General features: G+C 40.8%; 1 protein-coding gene across 2 annotated transcripts in view; it reads right to left on the bottom strand.

Moving 5' to 3' along the window:
* Positions 1 to 15: 15 nt before the first annotated feature.
* Positions 16 to 14746, bottom strand: part of Simc1 (SUMO-interacting motifs containing 1) — a 68049-nt gene continuing 53318 nt past the window's right edge. For both annotated transcript variants that reach the window (XM_005376371.2, XM_005376372.2), the window contains exons 6-10: positions 13700 to 13852; positions 11636 to 11764; positions 5457 to 5613; positions 5093 to 5177; positions 16 to 840 (exon numbers count right to left, since the gene is read on the bottom strand). In XM_005376371.2, coding sequence (XP_005376428.1) covers positions 590 to 840; positions 5093 to 5177; positions 5457 to 5613; positions 11636 to 11764; positions 13700 to 13852 — 775 coding nt within the window. In that variant the 3' untranslated portion in view covers positions 16 to 589. The remainder of the gene's footprint in view (positions 841 to 5092; positions 5178 to 5456; positions 5614 to 11635; positions 11765 to 13699; positions 13853 to 14746) is intronic.

The following is a 14746-nucleotide window of genomic DNA, read 5'->3' as shown; positions in this document are numbered from 1 at the left end:
GCATGGTAAAGCTGATATTTTGAAAAACTGTTGGCTTTTTATTATATCATTTTAACATCAAATGTTTTATAATACATGCTATCCTTTTGTTTCCAGGTACTACCCATCCCCCTCTGTTACATTAGGTATGAATAGACTGGCCACAAACTTGTACTTCTAGGTAATATAAAATGGTCTACAATAGGATGTCTGTGTTCTGTTAGGGAAAACACTGTCTCTCCAGAAAGGCTGGTAGTGCCTTGAATGACAACAGTGATGTAGTCTGTCCAGCAGAGGAGTCTCTCATGTCTCAAAAGGAAATTTTAAAATATATAGTGCGTTTACTATCACCTGTTTCAAAAAATGTATATATAAATAATTTATTAAAAATATATACACCTTGTATATTTAAGCCATATTTGGAACAGGCCAGGATAGGATTATTAAAGAGCTATATACTGAAGACTTAGTTATTATGACCTACAGATAAATAAGTTTGGTCCTGCGAGGATTTCACTACTGTCCATACTCTGAGAGCGTCCAGGAAGGTAGAAACAGTTCATGGAGGTATTCTCAGTGCTCAGTGCTGAGGAGACCCTCGTGGGCTGTTCTAGTGCCTTGAGGCTGGCTCTGCGTCAGAGTTCAAGTCTGCAGCATAGAAGAGCAGGAGCTTCAACAAGTGCACTTTATTTTGGAGCTGGGGGACCAAAGGCTCCCCAAGCATCTGGACCAGACGGTTGCGGAAGGCCTCGATGTGCTTCTCCACGTCCGTCACTGTGATGTCATCTCCTTGCTGGGGCTTGGGCTTAATCCTTTTGATGATTAAATCCTTTCGATCAATCACTGAACTGCGTAGGTGCTCTGCAAGAGGGAAGGAGTCAGGTAAACTGAAATGCTTTTTATGATTTACAAAGGCAAAATCCAACTTAGTGGATAAGGGCCTGCTGCCTTACTAGTGGAAGGCAAGTCACAGGCATGAGTTCCGTGGTAGCCCCGTTTCCAAAAAGGGCTTGTTCTTGCTTTACTCGGACATTCAAGAAGTTTTATACGGTAAAAAAATTGTATTCTTACAGCTTCTTTTCCCTTTTGATTTAAACAAAATAATGGAACTTTCAAATTAATACGCTACTTGAAAAAATTCAGGTGAGTTTTGAGTAACTTTAGGTAGATTTCTAAGTATGGAAAGAAATATTGAACTAAATTTGTGGGTATTTTATTGTATTGTGAACCTGTTTCCACCCACTTCATCCCTTGGTACTGGGGATTGAATCTAGGGCCTTCGCACGAAACTACACTCTCAGCCCTTTTTATTTTTTATTCTGAGACAGGATCTCACTAAGTCACTTAAATTGCCCAGGCTGGGTTTGAACTTGTGATCCTCCTGCCTCAGCTTCCCAGAGAGCTGGGATTACAGGTATATGCCACCATGCCTGGCTCTGAAACTGTATTGTATGTATGTATGATAGATCAAATAAATAAATACAACTCATGTTGGGAGTAAGGGTTCTCATGAGAGAAGGGAGACTGAGGTAGGAAGAGAAGAGTCCTGTGGTACTGAGTAGAGACTGACGTGTTCCTATGAACATGTACTACATAAAAAAGTAAAATGATATAATTTAGTAGCTGTGTTGTCAGAAAGGGGCTAGAAGCAGAGACTTTGCAGTGGTAATCAGCACTTTCCAAGCACTAACCCAGATCTTGGTTTCTGTACACATTCCTCAACTCTCCACTGAAATAAGTCAGATTCTTTTGGGAGAAAAGGCTATAGGACCAAGGCAAGGTAACTACAGGGTGAACCGGGAACACCTTTTGTGAGAAAGGGAACATTTAAAACTGATCCCAGCATGCTGGGAGGTTAGGAAGGAAGACTGCAAGTTTGAGTCAAGCCCAAGCAATTTAGTGACTTTTTGAGACTCTCTCAAAAAATAAAAACGGCTGGGAAGCAGCTCAGTGTGAAGGGCCGGGGTTCAATCCCCAGTACTGCAGAAATAAACACCAAAGCCCCCAAACTGATGAGGACCTGTTAAAAGTACACAGGAGCCAGCCCTCCTGTTGGACAATGTGATCAGAAAAAAATGACAAAAATGAGTTATTTCAACATACTGGATTTTTCTTAAAAGTCCTGAACACACAGTTAAAAAAAATTTACAGGTATGTAGGGGTCTTTTTTTTTTTTTTCACCAGAAGACCAGTTCACTGCAGAATGAAGGCGTAACTGGAACAATGCCACTTTTCACCGTACTATTTGATTCACGTAAAAACCCAAACGATGCTAAAGCCACTGAGTGAAAGGCTGAAGGGGACAGTCACAATCTAAGAAATTTTCCAGGCCAGCGTGGCTGAGCAGATGGCTGTGTGCTAGAGGAGAAAGAGCTGGAGTTCTACCTGAGGAAAGTCAAGGCCGGGAAGTGCAAATAAACCTTCCCTCCTGGCTTAGCTCATGTAATAAAGGTGTATTCAATGTTCAAAAATAACAAAGCTTCACCTGCTGAATTACTAGTAAAGGGAAAGCAATGGAGAAGTCTTATAGACCCTACCTCACCCCAAATGACAATGCATTTTTTTTGTTGTTTTTGGTAGTGGGTTTCACTAAGTCTAAGTTGCCTAGTCTGGGTTTGGACTTGCAGTCCTCCTGCCTCAGCCTCCCAGAGTGGTGGAATTACAGGAAGGGTACACTGTCATCTATTTGGTAATTTTGTCAATAAATTTTAACATGAATTTTGGTCATGAGGAAACAAATGTACAATTCGAATTACGGGACATTCTACAAAATTATTGGTTGGGACTCAAAAAATGTCTGTTAGGAAGGATAAGTAAAATGCCAGACAGGGATGGTACACACCTATAATCCCAGCTCTCAGGCTGAGGTGGGAAGATTGCTGCAAGTTCAAGGCCAGCAGGGGCCTGGGCCAGCCTGTCTCCAAAAAAAAGCCAGTATGACTCTTAAGTACAATGCTTGATACTTGGTTAGAACCTGGCTCAAAACAAAACCAATCACCTATATAGGGTAATACTGGGACGTTAGACAATATTCGATCAAGAGTCATTTTCTAATGATGAACAGTAAATGATTTGTAGGAAAATATCCCTATCCTTTTGTTCGTTTGTTTTTGAGACAGGGTCTCGCTATGCAGTTCAGGCTAGTGTTGAGCTCACTTTGTAGCGTAGGCTGGCTTCGAACTCCCAAGGATCCTCCTGCCTCAGCCTCCCGAGTGCTGGGATTACAGGCGTGCGCTACCACACCCAGCTAATAGCCCTATCTTTAAGAAACTCAAGTTGAAGTCTTTAAGCAGAAATATGATGTACCAACTTAGTCTAAAGGTCACCCTCTCTCAGGTCACCCCAACCAGAAGAAGGGTGGAGCTGGGATTTAAAACAAGACTTTTTGTCTGATCAGTACTTACTTATTTTAATTTTTTTTTTTGGGGGGGAGGGTCTTTTTTGAGACAGGGTCTTGCTATGCAGTTCAGGCTGGACTTGAACTCACTTTGTAGCCCAGGCTGGCCTCAAACTCACAGCGATCCACCTGCCTCAGCCTCCCAAGTGCTGGGATTACAGGCATGAGCCACCACGGATGGCCAATCCAGTCCTTTTTAAAAAAAATACATCTCCACAAAACAGCTTTCTTAGTTTCAAGCCCCAGGGGATGTAAGTGTTCTCTTACCTTCCTATGGCATTACTGAGTTAAAATCAACTGTATACAATCATGAACAAGTACACTTACATTTATACATTTTTCTTAGTATTTGAGAATAATCTGGAGAGGCTATAAAATTTCAGAATAGACTTCCTAAGACTCAGGAGATTTTACTATCATAATCCAGTGTAATTATCGAAAATAAGAAACTCAATATATTATTATTGTCTAATGTATGTAAATTTTGCCAACTGTCCCACCAATGCAGCTTGTGTGTGTGTGAGAGATACTGGGGATTGAGCCCAGGGCCTGTTGCTGCAAATGCTTTACGACTGTGCTGCCGCGCCAGCTCTCCACTAACGGGCTACATTGCTTCTTTTTCCTAGTTAAGGGTCCCGCCTAGGATCACGGATTGCATTTACTATTCATATGGTTTAGTTTCTTTTTAATCTGGAACAGTATCTCAGTGTTTGTTAAGATCTTGATACTTTTGAAAAAATAAAGAACTTTCTGGTCAGTTATTTTGTAAAAGGCCACTCAATCTGAGTCTGTCCAAAGCTTCCTCTGCTTATATCCAGGTCACGCATTTTTGGCAAGAACACTATGTGATGGTGTGTCCCTCGCGGTCCCATACATCCAAGGGAGATGTCAGTTTTCTCCTGTGTTAAGGTACTGTTTTTCCCTCTGTAATTAGTATTTCACCAGTTCCTCAGTTTTCCCAAGGCCCTCAATAATGCTTGCTTGGCTGCTAAAATCATTCTCATTTAAATAAGTTATACATGATTATTCTTGTCAGCATTTGCCTGAGGCTACTTAACTCTCCCAGAGCTGTTCTGGTCACTGGCTTCATCTGACTCGAGGATCTCTGAAGAGCTACTTCCATAGCCTTTGGGGTCTCTCACATATTGTGCAAGATGTACAAGACGTACAGCTCCACTGACTTGCTCTGCATTGTGTCTGCCTTGTACTAACAGATGTTTACAGTCCCCTCAACAAAGACGGTGCAGTGAGAAGCCAGGGTCAAATGGCAGCGTCAATCAGGTCATTACCTCACATCATGATGACTTTTATTTATTTTTTATTTTTAAATTTTTTTCCAACAGTGTCTTGCTATGTATTCCAGGCTTGCCCTGAATTCACCGTGTAGCCCAGGCTGGCCTCACAGAGCAATGCTTCTGTCTCAACCTCGAGTGCCAGGGTCACGTGTGTACCACCATGCCTGGCATGATAACTTTTGTTTATCTCTACAACCTGGTAACTAGGAAGACCACTGTGTTCTCAGACATAAGAAAGATGCATGGTATTTCTTTTTTCATAGCAGTATTTCTAGCTATGCCGTTCCTTGTTCTTCACAGTACAACCAAGGAACACCGCTTTGCTGAAGTGAAGGAGTTAGAACCTCCAAGTAACTATTACTCACAATAATGTCCATGGGAGGCCTCTGACATCATCGATTTGTGAACAAGTGCATCTTACCTCTTAAAACGTGCTGGTAACTGGACAGCAGGAACTGCAGATGCTCAATGAGCTCATCCCAGGTCTGCCACTGGGTTTTATCGGACTGCAGAGATAACAACAGTAACTGATAGTAACTTCCTCAGTTAAATTTTCCATACAATTTTCAAGTCCTTTTCACCTAATGCTCAAGCAGTTGAGTTTTAAGCTAGTAATCTCACAGGCAGGATTGGGGAAAAAGTGTTCTTAGGTTTAGAATTGAACAGGAAATGGGGCCGGGGATTTAGCTCAGTGGTGCAGCGCCTGCCTGGCAAGTGTGAGGTCCTGAGATTGACTCCCAATACAAAAAAAAAAAAAAAAAGGAATTGAACCAGAAGCAATGTACCTGGCACTTGAGCAGCGATGTGGAATTATTTAGAAAATAGAGAGCCTGGGCCAGAGACAAGGGCAGGCGGGTGGGCGTCTCGCAGCTGTGGAGGAATATGATTTCTAACACTTTGCAGCGCAGCAGGTGGCTTTCCATGGTGGTAAAGAACATCTCTCTGTGGGAAGAGGGAGTTAACGATCACAGTCACATTTCAAAGAACACATTACCACAATTCACCATGAACTGTCTAACCTTTGTGTGTAGTTTGAGGTTTCACAAGGGGGAGCAATTTAATACTGGACACATAGTTTATAGAATTATAATAGTCACCCAAAAAGTCACATACAAAAGAGTGCAAGAAATCTGTCCATACACTAAAGACCAAAGAATACAGCTGAGGGCCTGGATCCCACAGCAATGTCCTGCATGAGTCTAGTTGAAGACCTAGAGCCCATAACAGTGCCCCCCACAAGTCCAGCTGGAGGCCAAGGGCCCACAACAATGTGGGCTCATGCAGGCCTGTTTCATGGATCTATGCTGGGAAGGCTCAAAGGTCAGTGGTGGAACCTAGAACATCAGCGGGATGAAGGATCTGTGCCAGCAGGCTGAGGGATCTGCACTGGAGCCAGGAAGTGACACTCAAAGTAAGAACCAGAGCTCCCCCGAAAAGTACCACAGCCACCTCAGCAACAGTGAGGTCCCGAGCTCCTCCGACGAGAACAGGTGAGTTCCATCAGGAAAGCCAACATGACAAGGTCCTCCAGCAGAATAGCCTAAGAGAACCAGCAGCTCCCTAACACCTCCTAACAGCTTCCAAACAGCTTCCTACAGCTCCCTACAGCCTCTCCAGTTCTGCCTCTTATGCTGCCAGCAACGATCCTCAGGTGGGCCTCCCACTCCCAGCACCATGCTGGTTCAGTTCAGCTGGGTGTTACAAGTTGACCACCAGTTGTCAATCCACCACAGTTTGTCCCAACAAAAGATAGCTAACAGTCATACAGTAGAGGCCTACAGAATCACAATGCCTTTGGACAGGACAGAAATGGATCTCTTTATGAATTAACAATTACTGGAGTGAGGGAAAAGTCTTTGACATTTGAAAATGACAAGTTTAGGACAAAATAAAAAGAATTACATTGTACTATGAGGATTAATCATGAGAATACATATTTCTGAATGCTTGTAAATTACCAGCTAGTAGGATAAATACATGACAGCACCACTCTCAAAAAGGTGCTAGCTGAACAGTGGCAAGAGGTACACAATGGGAACTTACAGTGCATAGGCCACGTGTGCATATATGTGAAGTGCTAGTGCCCCAACAATATGCAGAAGAGAAGACATATCTGGCCAAGGACTGGAGGAGAGGCACTGATGGCATGGTCTAGGACAGTGGTGGCGAACCTTTGGCACCCGTGCTGCAGTGGGCTGTCTGTACCATTGAAAGCTCTAAAAGGCTCGCCATCACTGGTCTAGGAGGAGCCAAAGAAGTTCAAGGCAGAAGGCATTTCAATGAAGGGAAAACATAGGCAACACCAGAGAAGTAAAAAAAAAAAAAAACAAACCAAAAACAAAACCCATACAACAGTGGTACTGCAGCTTCTTAAATTTCAGAGTCTGAGACTCTATAGTCCCAGACAGACTCTTGCCCTTGACTTTGCTACTCAGTGCAAGGTTTCACGGCAGTGGCAGGCTGAAGCACTTTTGTGACAGAACTGGAGCCCAGCTTCAGGATAAGGAGTCACTCTCATTGTTCTAAAAGCAGTGAGCTGCTGGGCGTGGTGGCACATGCCTGTAATCCCTGCACTCAGGAGGCTGAGGCAGGAGGATCGTTGTGAGCTTGACACCAGCCTGGGCTACAAAGTGAGCTCAAGGCCAGCCTGAACTGCATGGAGTGACCCTGTCTCAAAAAAGACAAAAAAAAAAAAAAAAAAAAAAAGAAAAAAAGCAGTGAGCTTTCTAGAAAAGGCTGTATATCTCAGGTACACAGGGTGCACCTTTGGACAGCTGAGGGTTTCCAGTCTGTCCGGTTATCCTTGCCAGTTCTGTGACCCAAGCACTTCTGGCAGGCAGACAGCTTGGCAAGAGATGAGGAGATGGCAACCAGAAGGGACAGCATGTCTTGCTTAGTCAACAAGCAAAAGGGCCAGATCCAGCTCCAAATACTTTTCTCCTACATATCCTGCCACTGCAGTTTTGCAATATTCGGAAAATGAGGGAATTCTCTGTGCTACTGCATTTACAAAAATGATAAGCAGGGGGTGCGTTGTAGACATCTAGTCCCAGACTCTCTCACCCCAGCCCCCACTCCTATACTGGGGAGGAACCCTGGGCAGTGCACATTCTAGAGAAGTGCAAGCACTCTTCCCAGCCTTAGATTGTGTCTAAAAAAAGTTTTCGGGGCCAGGGATATAGCTCAGTGGCATAAGTGTCTGCCCGGCAAGCTCAAGGTCCTGAGTTTGATTCCTGGTATCCCCCACCAAAAAAAAATTTTAAAAAAAGTATTCAGTTTTGTTTTCTTTTTCCACCTTACCTTTGTTTTGCCCTGACATACATATTGTATAAAACACAGTTTTCTAAAAACCAGAATGAATATTTTTAAACCTTTGCTTCTTCTGCTTCTTCTTTGTCTTTTTGTACAAGAGATTGAACCCAAGGTCTATCTCCCTGCTTCATATCATCTACCTTTCATTTTGCTCTTTAACTTAGTCATACTTTGGCTTTCTCATATAAGAGAAACCATGCAATATTTAAGATTCGGTGTCTCATTTATTCACTAAGATTATGGTCTCACAGTGCCTCCATTTTTCTACAGAAGACTCAAATTTATCCTTCTTTATGGCTGAGTGGTCTTAGCCTCAAGACCCTTGCCCTTTATAAGGGCTGCTTCAAAACCATACTTAAAAGTCCTAGAATCAAATCTTGATAAGAAAATTCTAATCTGCCAGCAAATTAATTGCTAATCAGAATAGACAGCAATAGTTTTTAAAAGTAAAACAGCAAAATTTGGACTTCACAATACAATGCCCAGAATGTCCAGTGCATAGTAAAAATTACTAGACAAGGGAGAAAGCAGGGAAACATAATCTATAACTAGGAGGAAATGGTCCAAAGAAAGACCAAAAAGTGACACATATGCTGGAATTAGTAGATAAGGACTTTAGAGTATCTACTATAAATATGCTCAAGATTTTAAAAAGCAAGCAAATGAACTGAGATGTATATAATCAATGACCACAGGAAGACTTTCATCAAAGAGAAATAAAACTATAAAAATGCATCAAATAGCAACTCTAGATCTGAACATAACATATCAGAAATGAAATTTAAAAATCATTCAATTGGCTTAACAGCAGATTGACAGTACAAAAGAAAAAAGATCAGGGATCTTGAAGATTATCTGAACAAATAGAAAAAAAATGACAAAACAAATTCAAACAGAAAACAAAGAGGTTTAATAATTTGTGGAACAGTGTTTAGCGGTCTAATATACATACACCGTAATTCCCAGGAGAAGAAGGGAGAGATGGTGGTGAGGACAAAATGCTTAAAGTTTGATGGAAAATATCAACCCATGGACTCATAAAGCTAAATAAACTCTAAGCATGATAAGCATAAAGAAAACCACAGTTAGGTATTATAGGCAAATTGGTGAAAATAAAAATAAAGCAACCAAAGAGAAAATGACATTATATAAGGACAAAACAATAAGAAATTCTAGCCATTCTTTTGTCTTTCTGAGGCTAGTGACAGAACCCAGGGCTTCATGTTGAAGTATGAGCTCTACCACCTACATATACCATCAGCCCAGAAATTCCTAATGACTTTTCATCAGGGACAATGCACAGAAGAGAATGGAATGTCTTTAGTATAAGAAGAGAAAAAAGCCTCTGTCAGCTCATAATCTCATTATGTCCAAACAGCCTTATAAATGAAGATGAAATTAAAAAATCAAGACAGAAACAGCCAGGTGTGGTGGTGCACGTCTGTAATCCCAGCTGAGGCAGGAGGATCACTGCGAGTTCGAGACCAGCCGGGGCTACAAAGTGAGCTCAAGGCCAGCCTGAACTGCATAGCAAGGCCCTGACTCAAAAAGACCAAAAAGACCAAAAAAAAGAAAGACAGAAACAGAGAGAACTCATTCTTGCCCTACAAAAAAAATAAATAAATAAAATAAAAACAAACAAAAAAACCTTAAAAATAAGTTCTTTGAGTGGAAGATAAATAATACCAAGTAGAATCTGGGTCTTTAAGAAAGGTAGAAAAACATCAAAAATGGTAAATATAAAAATGATTCTCCCTCCATCTCTTAATTTACTTGAAAACAGTAAACGTTTAAAGCAGAAAACAGTAGACTTCATTCTGGAGCTGATATGTGAAAGTAAAATATATGACAACAATTACACAAAGGATGGAAATGGGGAATAAAAATATAAAATTGTAAGATTCTTATATGTTAAACAACATTAACCTAAGGCAGACTATAGTAAGTTAATGACATATATCATAATTCCAAGAGCAACCATGTATTTTTTTCCAGAAAGAAGCATTGGTAAAATTCAATATCTACTTGTGATAAAAACTGTTAGAATAGAATGGAATAGAAGGGAACTTCAACTTCTACAATTGCATGGTACTCTATCCTGCCTGGCAAGTGCAAGGTCATGAGTTCGACTCCTGGTACCAGAAAAAAAACAAAACAAAAACTAAAACAAAAAAAAAAGAAATAGAATCTCAGTGTAGTTTTAATTTACCTTTCCTTAAATATGAGTGAAGTTGGATATTATAGGAAAATATAATTACAAAACATTGTTCTTATAAAGGAAGAGCCAAAAATCTTTACCAAAATACTAGCAACTTGAATCCATGAATATATAAAAAGGTAACATGCAGCCAAGTAAGATTTTTATTCTTACCTATTTTTATTCTTTTATTTTTATTCTTACTTTTTATTCAAGCTGATTAAAATTTAAGAAATTACAGGAATCAATGTAACTACTCACACCAACAGAATGAAGAAAAATTACGCTAATTTCGACAGAGGCAGAATGTATACTTGATAAATCTCAGTATTTATTTTTCAGAAAAAAACTCACTAAACTGGAAATAGAAGGAATTTTCCTCAATCTGATAAAGAGAACCTATGCAACATCTACAGATAAGTTCACATTTAGTGGTCAAAGACCACATGTTCTCCGACTAAGATCAGGAGCAAGGCAGTGCTATCTGGTCTAAGGCAAGAAAAAGAAGGAAAGGGATACATATTCAAAAGGAAGACATTAAACTGTCTTTGTTTGCAGATAACATGACTGTAACATGTAGAAAATCCTAAAAAAATCTTATCTAGGTTGCAATTTTTCTTTTTTTTGGTTTTGGTTTTTTTCTCCGGTACCAGGAACCGAACTCACGACTTTGCGCTTGCCAGGCAGGTGCTTTGCCGCTGAGCTAAATCCCCAGCCCAGGTTGCAATTTTTCAATATGTTATCAATAAGCCACTGGAAAATGACAAGCTATGCAGATGAATGGATTTGCCAAGACTCACTGAATGATAATTTTGTAAATTAGTTTGCATAACTGTATATAAATTCCTATGTTTAAAACTAAGATAAAGACCATATATAGTATCTTCTAGTATAATTGGAGTGGGCAGCCAATTTGTCCTTTCTGAGAGAATGTTAAAGTAGAGTCAGCTTTTATTTAAATTATTTTTGTCTATTTTAAGTCTGAATTTGCAGGATAAGTTACTAGCCAAATAGATATGAAAGTAAAATTTAGTCTCCATTTAAAGTATCTAACCTTTCCCCAAGAAATTATATCTTATTTGCAAATAATAGTAATCATTATTTTTGTCTTTTTGAGACAGGGTCTTGCTATGCAGTTCCAGCTGGCCTTGAGCTCATTTGCAGCCCAGGCTGGTCTCGAACTCACAACAATCCTCCTGCCTCAGCTTCTTGAGTGCAGGCATTACAGGCATGCGCCACCATGCCTGGCCTGACGAACAACAGCAGTTAGCTGGGAACCTCCTTTCACAGAGTCAGAGACACATGAATGATCCATTTGTTTCTTTTCAAAGTTTGGGCTTTTCTCTTTTGAAATTCTGCTTTTAGCAGGCAGTACAGGTAAAAAAGATAATTTATAAAAATAACTTACTCCAAGTTGTTTTTTTTTTAATGAGAACACAACAAAACTAGACTCACCTCTGACTCCTCTGAGGTATGTCCAGTACAAACCCAAACATCATCTCAGCAATTTTATTGGAGCTGCAGGTAGGAGTCCTGTCCACCTCCACAGCTATGGACAGCATCCTCTGAAGCTGGCACACAATCCTGAGTCCAGAACACAGGACACAAGTGAGTAGGGGGTCAAGAACAAGGTACCTAGTGACTGGGAGGAGGTCCCTGCAAGTGTACACTAAGAATGCAGACTACTAAAGGGTTTTGTAAAGCACACACTAGATCAGGGAAAACTACTCCAGACATGAGCATGCTTCTACTCAGCAATTTCATCTACCTGAATCCCTTTTGCCAGATCATACTATCTGAGCCTCTTAGAACCTGGCGGTAAGCTGCAAAAGCAAGCTGCTTTTAAATTCAAAAATAGAACCACAGCATCGAAAGGGTCCAGAGAATGTCAAAGACCATCTAACCTATACTTTCCCTGTTTTGTAAACGAAGAATATCAGGTCCGAAGCGAATACAAATTTACTTAATACAGGAATAATTATGTATCTGCTATATAATTTTCCCCTTCAGCTGGGTCCCTGACAGTGTTTCTGACCACGCTCAGTCTCAGAGCTTCCACTGTCGGGACCCGACCCCTCCCACTGGACTTGACTGTGGATAGAACCGGCCTGACACAGCTTTGGGAGTCTGGGCAACACCTCAAAAAGGTAAGCCTGGCCTGACGTCGGCCTTTTAAAACATGTATTACTTGTGATAGGAGAAAGGTTTTATTTTCAGAAAGCCTGCAGCTAGTGACACAATAGGTGGGCAAATGACTCTGGCATCAAATTCTGGCTCTTCAGTGATAAGCTGTTCAATCTTCAACAAATTGCTAAGTTGCTCTGTGTCTAGGTCCACTCACCTGTGAAAAGGGGGAACGCCATCATCTATTTCATAAAATTGTGAGTGACATGAAAATATCTGGCAGATAGGTACTCAGTGATGGTAAATATCAGCATGTAATTATTGCCAGTGAGATCATGACACAATTAACTTTTAGCCGCCCTGGTGCTATTTCTATTAACATTTACTTAAGGTTGCCTTTCACTGAAGAAACCTTGTTGGTTTTTCTCTGGGGTCTGTAAATGGACCTCCAGAGTAACTCAACTTTACGATCTCCCCAGATAAATATGCCCAACTAACTCTTCCCCAGTATGCCCAGGGTTTCACTGTTCTGACACAGTCACCCTTGAGATAAGACTGTCTCCTAAATTACCTGAAAACTAAGTCTAATGTCAAAATCAGGTTGATCCAATTACATTATGTAGTTGCCATAAGCGAATTTAGGTGCAAATGCTATATTTTAAATGTTTTTCTTTTTTCTTTTTTTGTCTTTTTGAGACAGGGTCTGGCTACGTAGTTCAGGCTGGCCTTGAGCTCACTTTGCAGCCCAGGCTGGTCTCAAACTCTCAACGATCTTCCTGCCTCAGCCTCCCTAGTGCTGGGATTACAGGCATGCGCCACCATGCCTGGCTATATTTTAAATGTTAGGAATGACTGGCTTTTACCAGGATGATAGATATGAAATTCTAGGTTATTTGTGTTAGGAAAGCCCTTGCCTCTAAAATCCTGGGGTTCCTAAAAAACAAAAAACAAACAAACAAAAAAAAACAAAACCAGGACCACTCTAAACTCCAAAACACAAATGCTGTGAATGTCTTTACAGTGTAGTCTGAGGCAACAGAATCTGCCTTGGGCTGAGCCAGTGCTGTTGCACCTGTTGGAACCTGCAGGTTGAGCTGTTTTTTTCTCTTAGGAATAAAGGATTGAAACACAGGTTCCTAAGCATGAGAGGCTGCTGGAACGCCACTTCCTACCACTTCTCCAAGTCAGTGGTGATCTGAAGTAGTGAGGTGAAAGCATCTGCTTTTGTTCTACCTTAAGAGTTAGAAATTTAGTCTTTAGTTAAGTCTTTAATAAGGATCGCTCTAAATTACAAGAGCTTGTTAATGATGGGGAAGCTGCTCCTTTGGGACCAGTGTTATTCTCTAACACTAAGTCCCCAAAATCCAGGAAAAGATCACTGTGCCTGCTCCTTACAGCTGATTGGTGTTCTTGGTCAGGTTAGGCTGGGGAGAGGGTTGACCACTGCTGGTTTTCAACACTCCTCTTCCTGAAGAGGTTTGGTTCCCATTTGGGTACTGAATTAATTCATCTCCAGTTACTGCTTTGACCAGCCACTTGATAACATCTCTGCAATGGAAAAAAAGATAAGAGAGAAAAGGTTTTAACTTCTGTTATATTTATGATGCTCAGGATCGCAGCCTTCAGCTTGGATACCAGACCCTGAGATTTCTCCAACAGCAACAGAGGTGGTTTTAGGCTATTTTCAGTATTAAAACAAGTCTTATGAAAATCCCATATTTAACTATAGCATGGCTATAAAAGCTAACTACAATATCAACATTTCCCTTTGAGTTATAATTTCTGAAAGGCATATCTGGGGTTAAAGAACACTATCTGCAGCTTCCTGGCCAGGAACATTTCCAAACTAGGTAGAAAGCTGGACTGGATGACCATATAAATTCTTGTCAATTTCTACTATCAAGTGTCATCTACTAATGCTAATAACTGAGGTTTAATGAAAGTGCAATGGAGTTGTACCTCATACAGGGCTTAGGCTCAACAAGGCAGTAACACCCCGCATAGTCAAAATTACTTTTGATGAACATTTAGGAAACCAAGATAAAAAAGGTGCACCCAATTCACACATTTAATTTGTTTCCTCCTAAAACTCTACTGATATTATAGCAAATGATTTTTTTAAGTATCCATAAGGAAGATGGACGACAACAATAGTGAAATTTTGGAAGATAGAAAACAAATGAAAGATATTTACTACTATTTAATATTGCAGGGCCGGACTGGATGCAAAGGAGACCACTGGAGATCGGTCTGCCCTCTGAGGTGGAGGCCCCAGAGCTCAGACCCATGCTACCAGTTAGTCCAACAGGAATGAGAGGGCTTGGGGCATGGTTTGCCTTCTCCCTCTGGCCAGACCGTCATCTCCGTCGAGGAGTCCTGGGTAATCATGACTATGGAGGAACAAGAAAACAGCCTGTTGCTAGACACAGGTGCAAGTCTCTC

The sequence above is a fragment of the Chinchilla lanigera genome, unplaced genomic scaffold, assembly GCF_000276665.1.
Source record: "Chinchilla lanigera isolate Chin_1 unplaced genomic scaffold, ChiLan1.0 scaffold00007, whole genome shotgun sequence".
NCBI lineage: Eukaryota > Metazoa > Chordata > Mammalia > Rodentia > Chinchillidae > Chinchilla > Chinchilla lanigera.
This window is presented reverse-complemented; position numbering and strand designations above follow the sequence as displayed.